This window comes from Cervus canadensis, chromosome 5 (genome assembly GCF_019320065.1).
Source record: "Cervus canadensis isolate Bull #8, Minnesota chromosome 5, ASM1932006v1, whole genome shotgun sequence".
In the NCBI taxonomy this organism is placed as follows: domain Eukaryota; kingdom Metazoa; phylum Chordata; class Mammalia; order Artiodactyla; family Cervidae; genus Cervus; species Cervus canadensis.
This window is the reverse complement of record NC_057390.1, coordinates 66,601,434-66,617,513: the sequence shown is the minus strand read 5'-3', so window position 1 is coordinate 66,617,513 and position 16,080 is coordinate 66,601,434. Positions and strand designations below refer to the sequence as shown.

At 37.1% G+C, this 16,080-nt stretch overlaps 1 protein-coding gene across 3 annotated transcripts in view; it reads left to right on the top strand.

Annotated features, from left to right (window-relative positions):
• Positions 1-16,080, top strand: part of LCLAT1 (lysocardiolipin acyltransferase 1) — a 203,317-nt gene that overhangs the window by 104,709 nt on the left and 82,528 nt on the right. For all 3 annotated transcript variants that reach the window (XM_043469021.1, XM_043469019.1, XM_043469020.1), the window contains 2 exons: positions 1,736-1,882; positions 6,021-6,137. In XM_043469021.1, the coding sequence (XP_043324956.1) occupies positions 1,736-1,882; positions 6,021-6,137 (264 nt within the window). The remainder of the gene's footprint in view (positions 1-1,735; positions 1,883-6,020; positions 6,138-16,080) is intronic.

Sequence of the window (16,080 nt, the reverse complement as noted above, 5' to 3'; positions counted from 1 at the left end):
GACTATTGATTATCTGCCTTAAGTCAGGTATATTTACCACAGTTCAGTACAGTTCAGTCGCTCAGTCGTGTCTGACTCTTTGCGACCCCATGGACTGCAGCACGCCAGGCTTCCCTGTCCATCACCAACTCCTGGAGTTTACCCAAACTCATGTTCATTGAGTCGGTGATGCCATCCAACCATCTCATCCTCTGTCATCCCCTTCTCCATCTGCCTTCATTCTTTCCTAGCATCAGGGTCTTTTCACATGAGTCAGTTCTTCCCATCAGGTGGCCAAAGTATTGGAGTTTCAGCTTCAACATCAGCCCTTCCAATGAATATTCAGGTCTGATTTCCTTTAGAATGGGCTGGTTGAATCTTCTTGCAGTCCAAGGGACTCTCAAGAGTCTTCTCCAACACCACACACAGTTCAAAAGCATCAATTCTTTGGTGCTCACCTTTCTTTATAGTCCAACTCTCACATCCATACATGACTACTGGAAAAACCATAGCCTTGACTAGACGGACCTTTGTTGGCAAAGTAATATCTCTGCTTTCTAATATGCTGTCTAGTTTGGTCATAACTTTTCTTCCAAGGAGTAAGTGTCTGTTAATTTCATGGCTGCAGTCACCATCTGCAGTGATTTTGGAGCCCAAAAAAATAAAGTCTGTCACTGTTTCCACTGTTTCCCCATCTATTTGCCATGAGGTGATGGGACCAGATGCCATGATCTTAGTTTTCTGAATGCTGAGTTTTAAGACAGCTTTTTCACTCTCCTCTTTCACTTTCATCAAGAGGCTCTTTAGTTCCTCACTTTCTGCCATAAGGGTAGTGTCATCTGCATATCTGAGGTTATTGATATTTCTCCCAGCAATCTTGATTCCAGCTTGTGCTTCATCCAGCCTGGCATTTCTCATGATGTACTTTGCATATAAGTTAAATAAGCAGGGTGACAACATACAGCCTTGACGTACTCCTTTCCCAATCTGGAACCAGTCTGTTGTTCATGTCTACTAACTGTTGCTTCCTGACCTGCATACAGATTTCTCCAGAGGCAGGTCAGGTGGTCTGGTATTCCCATTTATTTCATAATTTCCCACAGTTTGTTGTGATCCACACAGTCAAAGGCTTTGGCATTTACCAGAGTAATCTAGTCATTTCTGACCAGGGAGGGATTCCAGCTAGGAGAAACCTGGCTTGTCTAGGACTGCCTCTTCAGTAGCAAGGTTGAATTTGCCTTAGAGAAAGGAAATGTGAGCAATGTGTTTAGTGGCCATTGCATTAAAAAAAAAAAAGAAGTCACACTGAAAATAGCAATGGGATTTAGAGATTGAGTAGTACAGAAAGGGAAATATTAAAGACTTTGTACACATGACTTGAGAACAGATCCTTTGCTTACTGCTTTTGTAAGCCTGATAACACATAGTAACTTGGTTAAAATGTTTGTTTAATTTGGGATTTAATTTTGGATGAGTTACTAGTAAATATTAAGGCAGTTCTTTGTATTTTAATAGCTAGGTTTGGCTTGAAAAGAGGTTTTGGAGAATTTTGAAAATCTTAGAATTTAGCTAACTCCTTTAAGAATATCCTCTGGTGTATCTGTTTTTAATCCAAAGTCAGTGCTGAATTTAAGGTATGTCATGAGATGCTCATTATGAAAGTAATTTACAGTAAAACCCCAAAACTCTAAAATAGATTTTTGAAATGTGGTTATTTTTTAAAATTATATGTAAATACTTGTTAAATTGATTCTAGGTTGGGCTATGCAGGCTGCTGCCTATATCTTCATTCATAGGAAATGGAAGGATGACAAGAGCCATTTTGAAGACATGATTGATTATTTTTGTGATATACGTGAACCACTTCAACTCCTTCTGTTCCCTGAGGGGACTGATCTCACAGGTAAGGTGGCCTGGGCTTGGATCACAGAACTTCACAACATGAAGGCACTCTGAAATCAGCTATCTAGTCTAAACTTCTTGGTCCTCAGGCAACTGAGCACCAGTGAGATTAATGGCCCGTCCCTGGAGTCATTCAGTTAATCAGTGGCACATCAGAACACAGAACTCCTGGTGTTCAACCCATAGAATTTATAATTAGCAACTCCAAGAAATAGTGTTTTTATATATTAGTGTTATATATTATATACATAGTATGTTTATATAACTAATATATATTATATATATTTATATTATATAACTAATTGTATATTAGTATGTTTGATTTTTATAGTTAAAATTCTAGTAGTAGTTAGATCACAGAGGGTAATACTGAACATAATATTGGCTGCATATTGTTTAACTTTGAAATTATATTGTAAGTTGTAAGTTTATTGATTCCCAGAGCTGAATTATCCATTGGGAAATTTTAATGGATAGACTGCCATATTTACATTTTTTAATAATTTAGAATGTGTAATAGTTAAATTTGGGTACTGAAATCAGCTGACTGAAAGTCATTTACAGAAATAATAGATTTATATTTGTGAATGCCAAAATGTACACCAAAGAGTAGCTTTGGAATTTATTTAGTTATTAAAAAATAATTGGATAAAAGCTCATGGGTTGCTGTTACTTTGGTATATCAGTATAAAAATGTTCATATATTAGATGTTCAGAAGTTATAAAGTAGATATTTTAAAGTTTTTTCACTGTATTTTTTCTCAAGTATCATTTTTAAGTGTTGAACTTAACATATATTTGAGTATTTTCAGGGTTCAGAATACTCATTATTCCATGATATAGTTGCATGTTTTTAAAGTCAAAACTATTTGCCAGATAGAAGAAACAGACTGATCTTAAAGCTTAAAAAAATTTTTTTAACAATATTTTACAAATAGTTTTGAGTTGGGATATGATTTTCTTTTTTTTTTTTCCCCAAGTAGGCTAGCAAATTACCTTTGGTGTGAAAAAGTATTTGTTAAAGGTGTTTTTTTACACCTTTATGATTTTACACCTTCCATGATTAACTTTAAACTTGGGTTTTTAAGCCCAAAGAGAATGTTTTATGATCCTCTTTAGGTTCTGAATCCAAATTGTTTGCACATTTTAAAATTAGTGCATTTAAATGTAACTTTAAATATACTCTATTTTCATACGTTATCATTGTTTATAAACTTTTTTTTTTTTTTTTTGCTTATGCAAGTAATATACACAGTACTACACAAGTTAATTTTGGGAAATTTATACTTTTTGTACTTAATGTTATATGTAATATCACACATTGTTAGTCATGGTTGTTCAGAAAAATAGAACCACCTCTGTGTGTGTGTGTATGTGTGTAGAAAGAGAGGGAAAGAGAGAATGGGTGGGTCAGATTAGGAATTGGCTCACACGATTGTGGAGGGTGGTAAATTAAAAGTATATAGGGTATGTCCACAGGTGGAGACTAGGGGAGAGGTGCAGTTTGAGTCCAAAGGCAGTCTGCTGGCAGAACTCTTTTTTTCGGTTTGAGGAGTGAAAGTCGCTGAGTCATGTCTGACTCTTTGTGACCCCATAGACTATATAGTCCATGGAATTCTCCAGGCCAGAATAAGTGGGTAGCTGTTCTCTTCTCGAGGGGATCGTCCCAACCCAGGGATCGAACCCAGGTTTCTCATATTGCAGACAGATTCTTTACCAGCTGAGCCATCAGGGAAGCCCAAGAATGCTGGAGTTGTTAGCCTTATCCCTCCTCCAGTGGATCTTCCCAATCCAGGAATTGAACCAGGGTCTTCTGCATTGCAGGCAGATTCTTTACCCACCTGAGCTACCAGGGAAGCCCTTGTTTAAGGAGATTAATCCTTTTCTCTTAAGGCCTTCAAGCCCTTGAGTGAGTGGATGAAGCCCACTCACATAATGCAAAGTCTACTGGTTTAAATATTAATCTCATCAGAAACACATACAAACAGATACAGCTGAAATAATGTTTGACCAATATCTGGGTACTTTGACCTAGCCAATTTGCCACACAAAATTAACCATCACAATTGGTATACTATGATTTTGTGTTTTGTTTTCCTGGTTTGGAAAGGAAAGCTTTTCTTAGTATTTAACAACTATAATGTTACATGCAGTTCAACACCCTTGTATTAGTAAACTTCTTCATTTAATAAATATATGAGTGCCCAGAGCCTCATATACCAAAAAATCTCTACTTTCATGAAGCTTACATTCTAAGAGGAAAGACAGATAAAAAAATAATAAAAATATGCCAGGTATTCATGCATGCCTTACAGGAAAAGCAAGATAAGGAGAGAGTAATAAAAGATGGGGGCATAGGGTGCTGTTTAAGTAAGGTGGTTTGAGAAGGCCTCTTGAGTGATAGTTGCTCAGTCATGCCTGACCCTTTGCAACCCCATGGACTATAGCCTGCTATAACCTTTGTCCACGAAATTCTCCAGGCAAGATTACTGGAGTGGGTTGCCATTTCCTTCTCCAGAAAAGACCCCTTAACTTTTCATTTAAGTAGAGACTAAATGAACAAAGAAGAAGATCATGCAGATGTCCAAGTAGAAGGCATTCTGGCTAGAAGGAAGAACCTGAGGTGGAACAAGACTGGCTGGTTTGAGGACATCTGAGCAGCAGTATCACTGGAGTGGCAGGGCATGCTGGTGTTAGAGGAGCCAGCTAACGAGACAGGAGGCTGTGGCGAGAATGTGAGATGCTAGTCCATTAGTCCTAATAGTCACGGAGTCTGGGGGTGGGCAGATGAAGTGGGGAAGCAGGAGAAAATCTGCATCTCTGATCTGTGTCTGATTATTTCTGTCTTTCCACATCGTGCCCATGCCTTTTAGAACTACTTCCACCTCTATTCACATTCTACATCAGAGTTCAGTTTTGGTCTTCAGATCCCCCGAGTCTATGACCAGCTGGAAGGGAGAACTGAAGAATAGTTACCTACTCATCTTTGTGGTGACTCTGGGATTCCCCATCCCATGTAAGGTCCTTCCAGCTGTCTATAAAATACTGTTCTGTAGTCCCATCCCATGCCCAGAATACCCCCAGAATGAGAGAGGAGCTTATTCCTTTTCTTGTTTGTGGGCTTTTACTTTTGACCTGCTGGAGATCTGTTTAATTTTTTGACTCAGTTTATAGGAGTGTTCTTTGAGTGTTTTAGTGTTGTGGAATCCATCTATGCTTTTTTGAGATTTTGAGAACTCCATGGTCTTAAATTTACTCCTCAGAAAGTAGTATTTATTTATATAGTTTTTTTTCACCCCCTGGTGACTTGAAATGGTCTGAATTTCAGGATGCAGCTGAGAATTGTAGGTTCTAACATCTGCTGTCATCAGAAAGTATTTCATGATCTCCACCAGCAGCTGAGGCCAAATTTCTGAACACTACTTTTTCCAAATATAATTGTTGAATAATGGGCTTGGTTCTTCTTGGAACTTATAAAGTTACCTCATGGAATGGAAAAAGCTTTTGCCAACAGTTGGAACATATACTTGACTTGGTGACTATATTCAGCCAAACCATGTTCAGATGTTTGTGCATGATGTGCTAATCACGTGCCCATTCTGTCATGGAGTGGTTTTAGTTAGTAGTATAAGTGTGCTGTGTGCCTGAGCAAGGAGATACTTCACTTTGCACTGAAGCCCTAAATTATTGGGTTAAAACAGTGTTGATCTATTTGGCAAATTGTTGGTTATTTCTTCTGGATGTACAGATCCTTATGTTTTATTACTATTTTAGTTTTATTTCATCTTTATATTCTAGTATTTCAATTTTTATTATGAAATGACTTTTATGAAAATTTTATTTATTATTTTATTTATATTTCAGTTTTCATTGTGTATTGACAGTTTTATAAAATCTCTTAAAGAATTTTAAGGATTTGAATATGTTATAAAACATCTTTAGTACCTTATTATAAAAATTTTCAAAATCTCAGTAAGTAGGTAACTCTAGGATTGTTGTTAGGGATTTAATAAAGTATTTCTATCATTTGATTCAGCATGTTATATTGAATAATTACAGAAAAATTAATTGCCATTTTTATAAAAAATTCTGTACTATTTCCTTTCTTTACTTATGGCTTCTACTATTGTTTTGTTTAGAAAATAGCATTACTCGAAGTAATGAATTTGCTGAAAAGAATGGACTTCAGAAATACAAATATGTCTTACATCCAAGAACTACAGGCTTTACTTTTGTAGTTGACCGTCTAAGAGAAGGTAAGCAGCTGTCTCAAAATGTACTTTTTTTATGTAAGTGGCAAAAATTGGTGAACTTCACATATAGCTCTTTTGAATTTACAAAGCACTTCTTTATACTTTATTTCAAGAAATAAGAATAATAGTGTATTTTTATACTGACTTGACTCCATGCACTAAAATGTTTTAAAAGAATCAAAAGAAAACATTTTTTCTCCTTTTTTGGAATAGAAAATAATAAAATAATACATACAGTTAGTCTATCATTCCATTTTAAAATGTTTCTTAAAAGTCGTAAAACTGTCTTGAGAGTATCACCTATAGTTATTTATAGCTTAAAAAATATTTTTATGTTCATTATTCCACTCAGTGCAACAAATGATTCTGGTTGGTGGAAAGGAAGTACTGCTACCTCCAGTTGATTGTTAAACAGAATTGGCATCCAAGGTGGTTAGTAAATTTCCATAGGTCATGGATAGAACCTCATTCTTCTGCTTCCTACTCTGTGGCTCATAGTACCCTCTGCCCCTCATGTCCTCTAGAACCATGTTTATCAAAGGGCATCTAGAGATAAGGTTGATTCCATTGACCATGTCACACTCATTTAAATGCTTACATTTTGATATTTTTATGGGGAAAAAAACAATTGTACATTTTGTTCTAGCTGCATACTTAAGTAGTTATATCTTCATACACACATGTACATACAAATAAATAATAGACATATGGATATATATGAAAAAAGGAACTATCCAGAAATACCCTAATTGGCATCACTGTTGTTCCTTTAGGGTTTAACGTACTTTAAGATGTAATGTATAACCTCATTTAGTGAACCCTGCCAAAAGAAGTATCTTTACAACTAAGTACTCATGAGTTAAAAGAAATGTATAAAAAGTCCAAAATCACATTGGTATAGTAAACTAAAGATGTTATCCCTGTTAGTTTGACTTGCTTTTGGAATTCTGTGGTTATAACTAAAATGAAATGGAAACATGGGCTTGATGGTCATATTGTTTATGACCATCTACCCATAGAAACTCATGGAGATCACAGTTCTTTATGCCTATGGAATAGGACAGGGAGCCCAAGACACTAAAGCAGTGATCCTGCTATTTGTTTTTCTTCCTCAAAACATGGTACCACTTACTGTGGCATTCAGTTTAGGCTCACCCTTCTCATTCCATAATATGTTTTTTATTTTCTAATTGTCTGATATTTTATAGTATTTAATGATTACTTTTAAAGTATTTCTGACATCATGGAACATGCTGTTGGAACACATCTTTTGCTAATAAAGATCATTTTAATTGTAGGCAGGATAATGGAGAAATTATTTTACAGTGGATAAGGATATATCTGTAGAACTATCTGTTCTAAAATCTGGAACATATTTTATTAGCAAACTGATTTATAACTTTGGGGAACATGTATTACTTAGTCATCACTCAGAGTACTAGTTAACAACCACAGTATATAATTTTTCCTGCCCAAACTGGCAACTGATCTTCCCCCTTCAATGTAGCAGTCAAAAAATAAAAAGGTAATACAGATGACTCCATTTGCTTCAGCTAAAAAAAGTTGATGAGTCTCTTTACTTCAGTTAGAAAAGTAGAATGGGTCCTATATACTATGATAATAATAGAAACAGGAAATGTGATGGCTATAATAGTAATCAAATTAGAACAGCAGCTAACATTTATTGAACATTTACTAAGTACCAGGCATTATGCTAAGTGCTTTGTATGCGTAAAGTCAGTTAACCCTCACAACAACCAATATTTAACTTGTAGAGCAAAACTAGAGCAGAACTTGAGGCAAAGAATCAGTTCAGAGTTATTGGAATATAGTTCATCTGACTGAGTAGGCTGTGGTCCTTCTACTGTAATATGGTGCCTCTTATATTTATAGTGTGATTTCAGTTAAAGCACCTTTGTAATAATAATGAGCTGGCTGGTTTCTTCAAGGAAAGTATTTAAAAGAAAAAAGAGGCTCAATGGCCAGATAATGGAGGGATGGTAGTCACAAGTTGAAGTGGTTATGATGCTACCTGAGATGACAAGGTGAGCAGGCACAGTCTGGTGGGGGTGAGGAGGTGTCAAGTGAACAGAGAGAGAATAGGTTTCATCAAGAATCAGAGGTAAAGTGGTTCTAAGACCACCATCTAGTCAGAGTGTCCTTTTAGAAAAGCAGTCTAATACTCAAAAAGGGCCCAACACAACTTTCTTATCTTTTTGAGATCTGCTTTTAGTAGTCAATTAAGTGAAAAAGCAGCTTGTGTTAAACAAATGACCATCATAAATAAATATTCCAGTGGAAGCCCAGAGACCACATATTAAAACCAATTACTGAAGAAATCTTTGAAGACAAGATGGCAGAGTAGAAGGACTCAAACCTACCTCTTCTCACTAAAACACCAAAATCACAACTGCTGAATAACCATCAACAAAAAAGACTCAAACCTACCAAAAAAGATACTCTACCCACAAAGACAAAACAGAAGCCACAAGAAGATGGTAGGAGGAGCACTTTCATGATATGATGAAATCCCATCCCTCTGATGGGCCACCCACAAACTGGATAATAATTTTATCACAGAGGTTCCCTCACAGGAGTGAGAACTGAGAGCCCTGTGTCAGACTCCCCAGCCTGCGGGTCTGGTATCAGGAGGAGGAGCCCGCAGAGCAGTTTGGCTCTGAGGCCAATGGATCTTGAGTAGAGGAGCTCCATGGGACTGGGGGAAACAGATGCCACTCTTGGAGGGCACAGACACGGTTTCATGTGCACAGGGACCAAGGGCAAAGCGATGACTCCATAAGAATGTGGGCCAGACCTCCCTGTGGGTCTTGGAGGGCCTCCTGAGGGAGACAGAGGTAGGCTGTGGCTCACTCTGGGGACAAGGACACTGATGGTTGACACCCAGGGGATTCTCATCAGTGTGAGCTTTCCTGGAGGTTGCCATTTTGGCACCAAGATCTTGCCTCACCCAACAGCCTGCAGGTTCCAGTGACGGAACGCTTCAGGCCAAACAACCAACAGGGTGAGAACACAGCCCCACCAATCAGGGGGCAGGCGCCTAAAGTTGTCCTGAGCCAACAGCCGTCTATAAACACACCCTTTGACACAGCCCTGCCCTCCAGGGGGATGGAACCCAGCTCTACCCACCAGGAAGCATGCACAAGCCTCCTTGGACCAGCCTTACTTACTGGAGGACAGAAACCAGAACCAAGAAGAATTATAATCCTACAGCCTAAGAAACAGAGACCATGAACATAGAAAGTTAGACAAAATGAGATGGCAGAAAAATATGTTCCAGAGAAAGGAATAAGAAGAAGAATAAGTAAGCAAACTAGAGATAGGTAATGTATTTGACAAAGAATTCATAGTTTTGATAGTAAAGATGATCTAAGATCTCAGAAAAAGAATGGAGGCACAGACCGAAAGGATATGAAAATGTTTAATAAAGAGCTAGAAGCTTTAAAGAACAAACAGATGAACAATACATTAACTGAAAAAATACACTGGATGGAATCAATATCAGAATAAACGAGGCAGAAGAATAAGTTAGCTGGAAAACAGATTGGTGGAAACCTCTGCTGCAGTACAGAATAAAGAATAAAAGAATGAAAAGAAATGAGGACAGTATCAGTTACCTCTGGGACAACATTAAACACACCTTGCATCCCAGGGGTCCCAGAAGAAGAGAGAAAGGGCCTGAGAAAATATTTGAAGAGATAATAACTGAAAACTTCCCCAGCTTGGGAAAGGAAACAGTCACCTAAGTCCAGAAGTACAGAGAGTCCCATACAGGAGAAACCTAAGATGAACACACAAGACAAATAATAATCAAATTGACCAAAATTAAAGACAAAGAGGAAATATTAAAAAGCAACAAGGCAAAAGCAACAAGTAGCATAAAGGGATCTCCCATAAGGTTATCAGCTGATTGTTCACCAGAAACTCTGAAGGCCAGAAAGGAGTGGCATGATACATTAAAGTGATGAAAGGGCAAAAGCTACAACCAAGAATACTATAACCAGGAAGACTCTTGTTCAGGTTCCATGGAAAGATCAAAAGCTTTACAGACAGGCAAAATCTGAGAGAATTCAGCACCACCAAAACAGCTTTGCAGCAAATGCTAAAGAAACTTCTCTAGATGGAAAAGAAAAGGCCACAACTACAAACAAAATTACGAATGAGAAAACTCACCAGTAAAGGCAAACATACAGTAAAGCTAGGAAATCATCCACTCACAAATGTAGTATCAAAATGAGAAACTCTGACAAGAGGAAATTACAAATGAAAGATGTTGGAAATGCATTTGAAATTAAGAGTCCAGCAACTTAATTTGTGTATGTGTGTATATCCATGGATATGTGTATGGATATACACACATACACACACATACATATAGACTGCTATATCAAATCCTCAAGGAAACAGCAAACCAAAATTCTACAGTAGACACACACAATAAGTAACACAAACAAAACACTAAAGATAGCCGTCAAATCACATGAGAGGAAAACAAAACAGGAAGGGAAGAAAAACAAACAAAAAAAAAAAAAGCAAAAAACACACCCCAGACAATTAACAGGATGGCAATAAGAACATAAATATTGATAATTACTTTAAATGTAAATGGATTAAGTGCTTCAACCAAGAGACACAGACTGGGTGAATTGACACAAAAATCAGACCTGTATATATGCTGTCCACAAGAGACCCACTTCAATCTAGGACACAGACAGACTGAAAATAAAGGAATGGAAAAGGTATTCCATGGAAATGGCATTCAAAAGAAAGCTGGAGGAGTAGTACTCATGTTAGAAAAAGCAGACCGTAAGAAAAGACTACTACAAGAGACAAAGTAGGATACTACATAATGATCAAGTGATCGAGAAGATAAAACAACTGTTAATATACATGCACCCAACATAAGAGCACCTCAATCTATAAGGCAAATACTAACAGCCATAAAAGGAGAAACTGACACAGTAATAGTGGGGACTTCAACACCACACTTAGATCAATGGACAGAATCATCTAGAAACAAAATCAATCAGGAAACATTGGCCTTAAGTGACAAATTAGATCAGATAGACTTAATTGATACAAATTGACTTATTTACAAAGTAGAAATAAAACCCAGACTGAAAACAAACTTACGATTACCAAAGGGCAAATGTGGGAGGAGGGATAAATTATGAGTTTGGCAGTAACATCTACATAGTACTGTATATAAAATAGGTAATCAGCAAGGACCTAATGTATAGGATCGGGGACCCTACTGAGTAATCTGTAACAACCTATATGGGAGAAGAACGGATATATGTATAACTATTTTGCTGCACACCTAAAGTTAACACAACATTGTAAATCAACTATAATATGAAATAAAAATTAAATTAAAAAAACAATTATCATGAGGTAACATCTTTACTGCTAACTCACACATGTGTGCTCGCTTCGGCAGCACATATACTAACTCACACATGTAACTGAATTCACCATTTCTGACACCTAGTAGCTAGCACAAGGCAGGTGAGAAGTTTAAGACATCAAGAAGTTAAGGTTAAGAAGTCTTAGCAGGAAATACTGAAAAAGAGAAAATGCATAACAAAGAAAGTAGTTTCTGAGCCTCTGTTTACAATATACTTCACCAAGACTAAGAACATTTAGAAACACACACTTAACTTGAAATACAGCACCCATTATATAACATGACGCAGATGTGTTCTTGTAATAATAATGGTGAAAAGTTTTTCCTGAGTACCTTGATCTCCATCATTTTTGTACTTGATTTTATATTTTTACTAGATTATAACTGTCTTAAGGATATGTATTGTCTTTCACGTAATAAAGACTAAATCAGTATTAGGTGGGTTGAATGTTTTCTTTTGTCTGAATAGATAAGCACAGTGTACTGCCATCTTCCCAGCGCTATGTGTTGTTACACTGATCGGTCTCTATCATGGGAAGTTTATTTTTTATGTACCTCTAATCACAGGACAATTCAGTAAGTGATTATGTAACTCTTTTTGGTACTAGATTAACCCAGATCCAAAAGAAGTTGCTCACTAAGAAAAGAGCTTTTCCATGAGAAAGTTTTTGGTTTTGATTTTTAGTTACACAGTGTTAATAAATTTATCACACAACTTAAAAATTTTAACTTAATGCACCAAAATTTAGTTATACTCATACCATCACTGCTGCTATATTATTTTTAACAATAGTAGCTTTATTCTTCTTTGATTTTAATCAAGTAAGGATTTCCTCCAACCATTGGTTTTGTTACATGTTTGGAAGCCATCACTAAGTTGTAACCATGCAGTATTGCCTTCATCATTAGATGGCACAAGTGTGCACATTTGAGGCAACTTAAAATCAAGTTAAAGTAGTTGGGAGTGAGAAGTCAAACACTCCGTTGAACAAAACCCTGCCTTCAAGAAGTTTATAGTCTTCCTGGATAGATAAGAATAGTGTTTATGGAAATATAAAAAAAATAATATGACTGCTTAATTATGTGCTGGGTTGTGTGGTGTATATAGTATAAATTATTATGCTGAATTACACAATCACTTCATGGCAAATAGATGGGGAAATAATGGAAACAGTAACAGACTTTATTTTCTTGGGCTCCAAAATCATTTCAGATGGTGACTGCAGCCATGAAATTAAAAGACACTTGTTCCTTGGAAGAAAAGCTGTGACCAACCTAGACAGCGTTTTTAAATGCAGAGACATTACTTTGCCAACAAAGATCCATCTAGTCAAAGCTATGGTTTTCCTGTAATCATGTATGGATGTGAGAGTTGGACTATAAAGAAAGCTGAGCACCAAAGAATTGATGCTTTTGAGCTGTGACATTGCAGAAGACTCTTGAAAGTCCCTTGGACTGCAAGGAGATCAAACCAGTCAATCCTAAAAGAAATCAGTCCTGAATATTCATTGGAAGGACTGATGCTGAAGCTGAAGCTCCAATTCTTTGGCCACCAAATGTGAAGAATTGACTCAATGGAAAAGTCCCTGATGCTGGGAAAGACTGAAGGCAGGAGGATAAGGGGACAACAGAGGATGAGATGTTTGGATGGCATCACTCGATGGACGTGAGTTTGAGTAAGCTCCAGGAGTTAGTGATGGACAGGGAAGCCTAGTGTGCTGCAGTCCATGGGGTCACAAAGAGTCGGACACGACTGAGTGACTGAACTGACTGACTGACACAGTTACAGATATATTCAGTGAAAAGAGCTCATGTTGAAATACTCAGGTAAGGCTTCTTTAAGAAGCTTCATTTCCCTTGGAGCTTAGAGACCTTATGTAATTAAGATAGGCAGAAAAAAATTAAGGATGGCTGAGGAGAGGAACAGGAGAGTATAAGAACGGGCACTGAGTTTGGGCCAGGTGGAGCTGAGTGGTCAGCTAGGGAAAAACCAATCTGATTGAACTGAAGACGTGTGCTGTAAACTAACAGATGGTACTTAAGAAGGTTGTTTGGAGCCATTATTGTTGAAAAATTAAATTCCTGCTCCCGAAGAGTCATGTTTTTATTTTTTTCCATTTCTAGATCAAGTCACTGAGCAAACAGCTCACGTGTTAAGATGCTACAACATATGGATATATTTAAGTTTCAGATTTGAAATAAAATGTTTTTTTAAGTCAAAGTAAAACAATCCATATTTTAGCTTGTATTTAGTTCATATGCCTAAATTCTGAATATGAAGAATACTGTCTTGCCACTAATCTAGAGGATATACACTTAACAGGTAAAGATTAAGTAAATTCCCACTAGGCATTTTGGATCAGCACACCTGACCAAAATTCCTCAGTTTATATTCAGGGAGAGAGAAGTATTAACTGAACACCCAGATTACACTTATAGGATCTGATAGTCCTGTGTTAGGCTCCCTCATTTTGGTCTGTGGTAGTTATTTGTCCTGAGAAAGCTGGTGGTTTTCTAGGAAGTAATAACAGTATATTGATCATAGAGAGCTCAGTCTTCAGTGGCATTTTTAGACCATTTTTATGTCTCAGGCTTTTTGCTACCTACTGATAACCCAGTCTGTTCTTGCCCATAGTGGCTGTGTAAATGGGGGACGAACAATGGCCAGCAGGAGTCATAACACTGCACATAACTTAATTGGTGAGCCTCCCCCAGGATTGCATTTCAATGACCGTTCCTACCAAACAGCGTGTTCAAGGAGGCCAGGAAGAAACGCAAACAAACTATTGGAATATTCTGTGCATTAAGTTTCATTGCACTCTGACCTGTTTATGTGACTTTTTTATTGCTGGAAACTGTTTGTAAAATACAATAAGAGCCTTCCCTTGTGTTAAAAAAAAATGTAATTGTGGAAGTAGATCTCTGAGATTTATTAGAATATTTCCTGAGACCTAAATTTTCATCTTTCCCCAGATTTGCAGATATCTTTGTAGACTCTCTTTTGAGGCCATTTTTAAAAGAACAAAGCTTTTATCTATGGTGATGAATAAAATACAACAAAACCTAAAGGAAATTTGGATACTGATCAGTGGGAAATCACACAGATCAACTAAGTAACTTGGTCTTAATACATCATGAAGCAGAAATGATCCACACTTGCCTGAGCAAAATTATATATGACCATATGTTAAAGAACTTTGGAGTCGCTTATTTCAAATCTTTGAATGCCATGGTACTGCTTTAGATCATAAATGGCATTTATATTGTTCATTTTCATTTTCTCTCTCTTTGTCATAGTAAAACATCTGAGATGCTCACTTCGGACAGATCTTGCCATTGTGTTCAGTGAAGAAAGTCATGACAGCCTTAATTAAAAATGGTAGAAACCCTATTCTGTCCATAAAAACAACCAGGTCACATTTATCAAGTACTTGCCAGGTTCCATGCACTGAACTGTTCACATGTTGCTGTCATGCAGTAGAATTGCCCAGGGAGCTTTTTAAAACATACATACTGGGGTTTAGGCTCAGATCTGCTGAATCAGAGTCTGGTGGTACACTCCTGGGCTCAGCTACCTCACTAGCTACTTTCTTACGGATCGCTTAGTTTTCAAAGCTGTGCTTCCTGGTGGTTTGCCTTGTGGTACACCAAAGGAGACTGGCTCAGTTAGCAGCTTGCCCAGGTCTCAGTGGCTGCTGAGTGGAGTACAGTGAACTCAGGTCTCTTTGATGCCAAAGCCTATGTTTCTTCCTACTGTGTAATAAGTTAACAGTTTTTCTATTCTAGATGCTACAAAAATATCATCATCATTGTGTAGAGGTTTTTTCTCTGTTACCCAGGTTGCTCTCTGATATCCTTGGCTATACTATGAGTTTTGTTTAAATGGAAAAATACATTAAGGATTTCCTTTTTGTAAGCACCTCTTTTTTTTTTTTCTGATTCCTTTATTTACCAGCTCTTCCTTTATTTTTCTGATCCTTAAAGCTTAAACTATCTTTCCTTTCAAATTGTAGTTCTATCTTTTTCTTTCTTTTTGCCACCAACTCTCAAATAGCTTGATGACTTGATATTCTCAATATTAGCTCTTTTCATATATATGTGTGTACACACATACACACACACACACATATATATATAGGATGTGTATGTGTGTGCTGAATTGCTTTAGTCATGTCCAACTCTTTGTGACCTTACAGACCATAGTCCACAGGCTTCTCTGTCCATGGGATTCTCCCAGACAAGAATACTGGAGTGGGTTGCCATTTCCTTCTCCAGGGGATTTTTCCAAACCGCTAGGGATCCAGCCGCCATCTCTTATGTCTCCTGCATTGGCAGGAAGGGTTCTTTACCACTAGTGCCATCTGGGAAGCTGCATATATAATGATATATATCTTTTTATTTATTGTAAAAAAAAAAGTAGTTGGAAAATTAATTACAAAAAAGAAAATGGCACCTGTAGTTTTGGCAGGCATTTCTCAGAAACATCCAGTGCCTTATGACTTACAGTCTTCTTATGTCTCT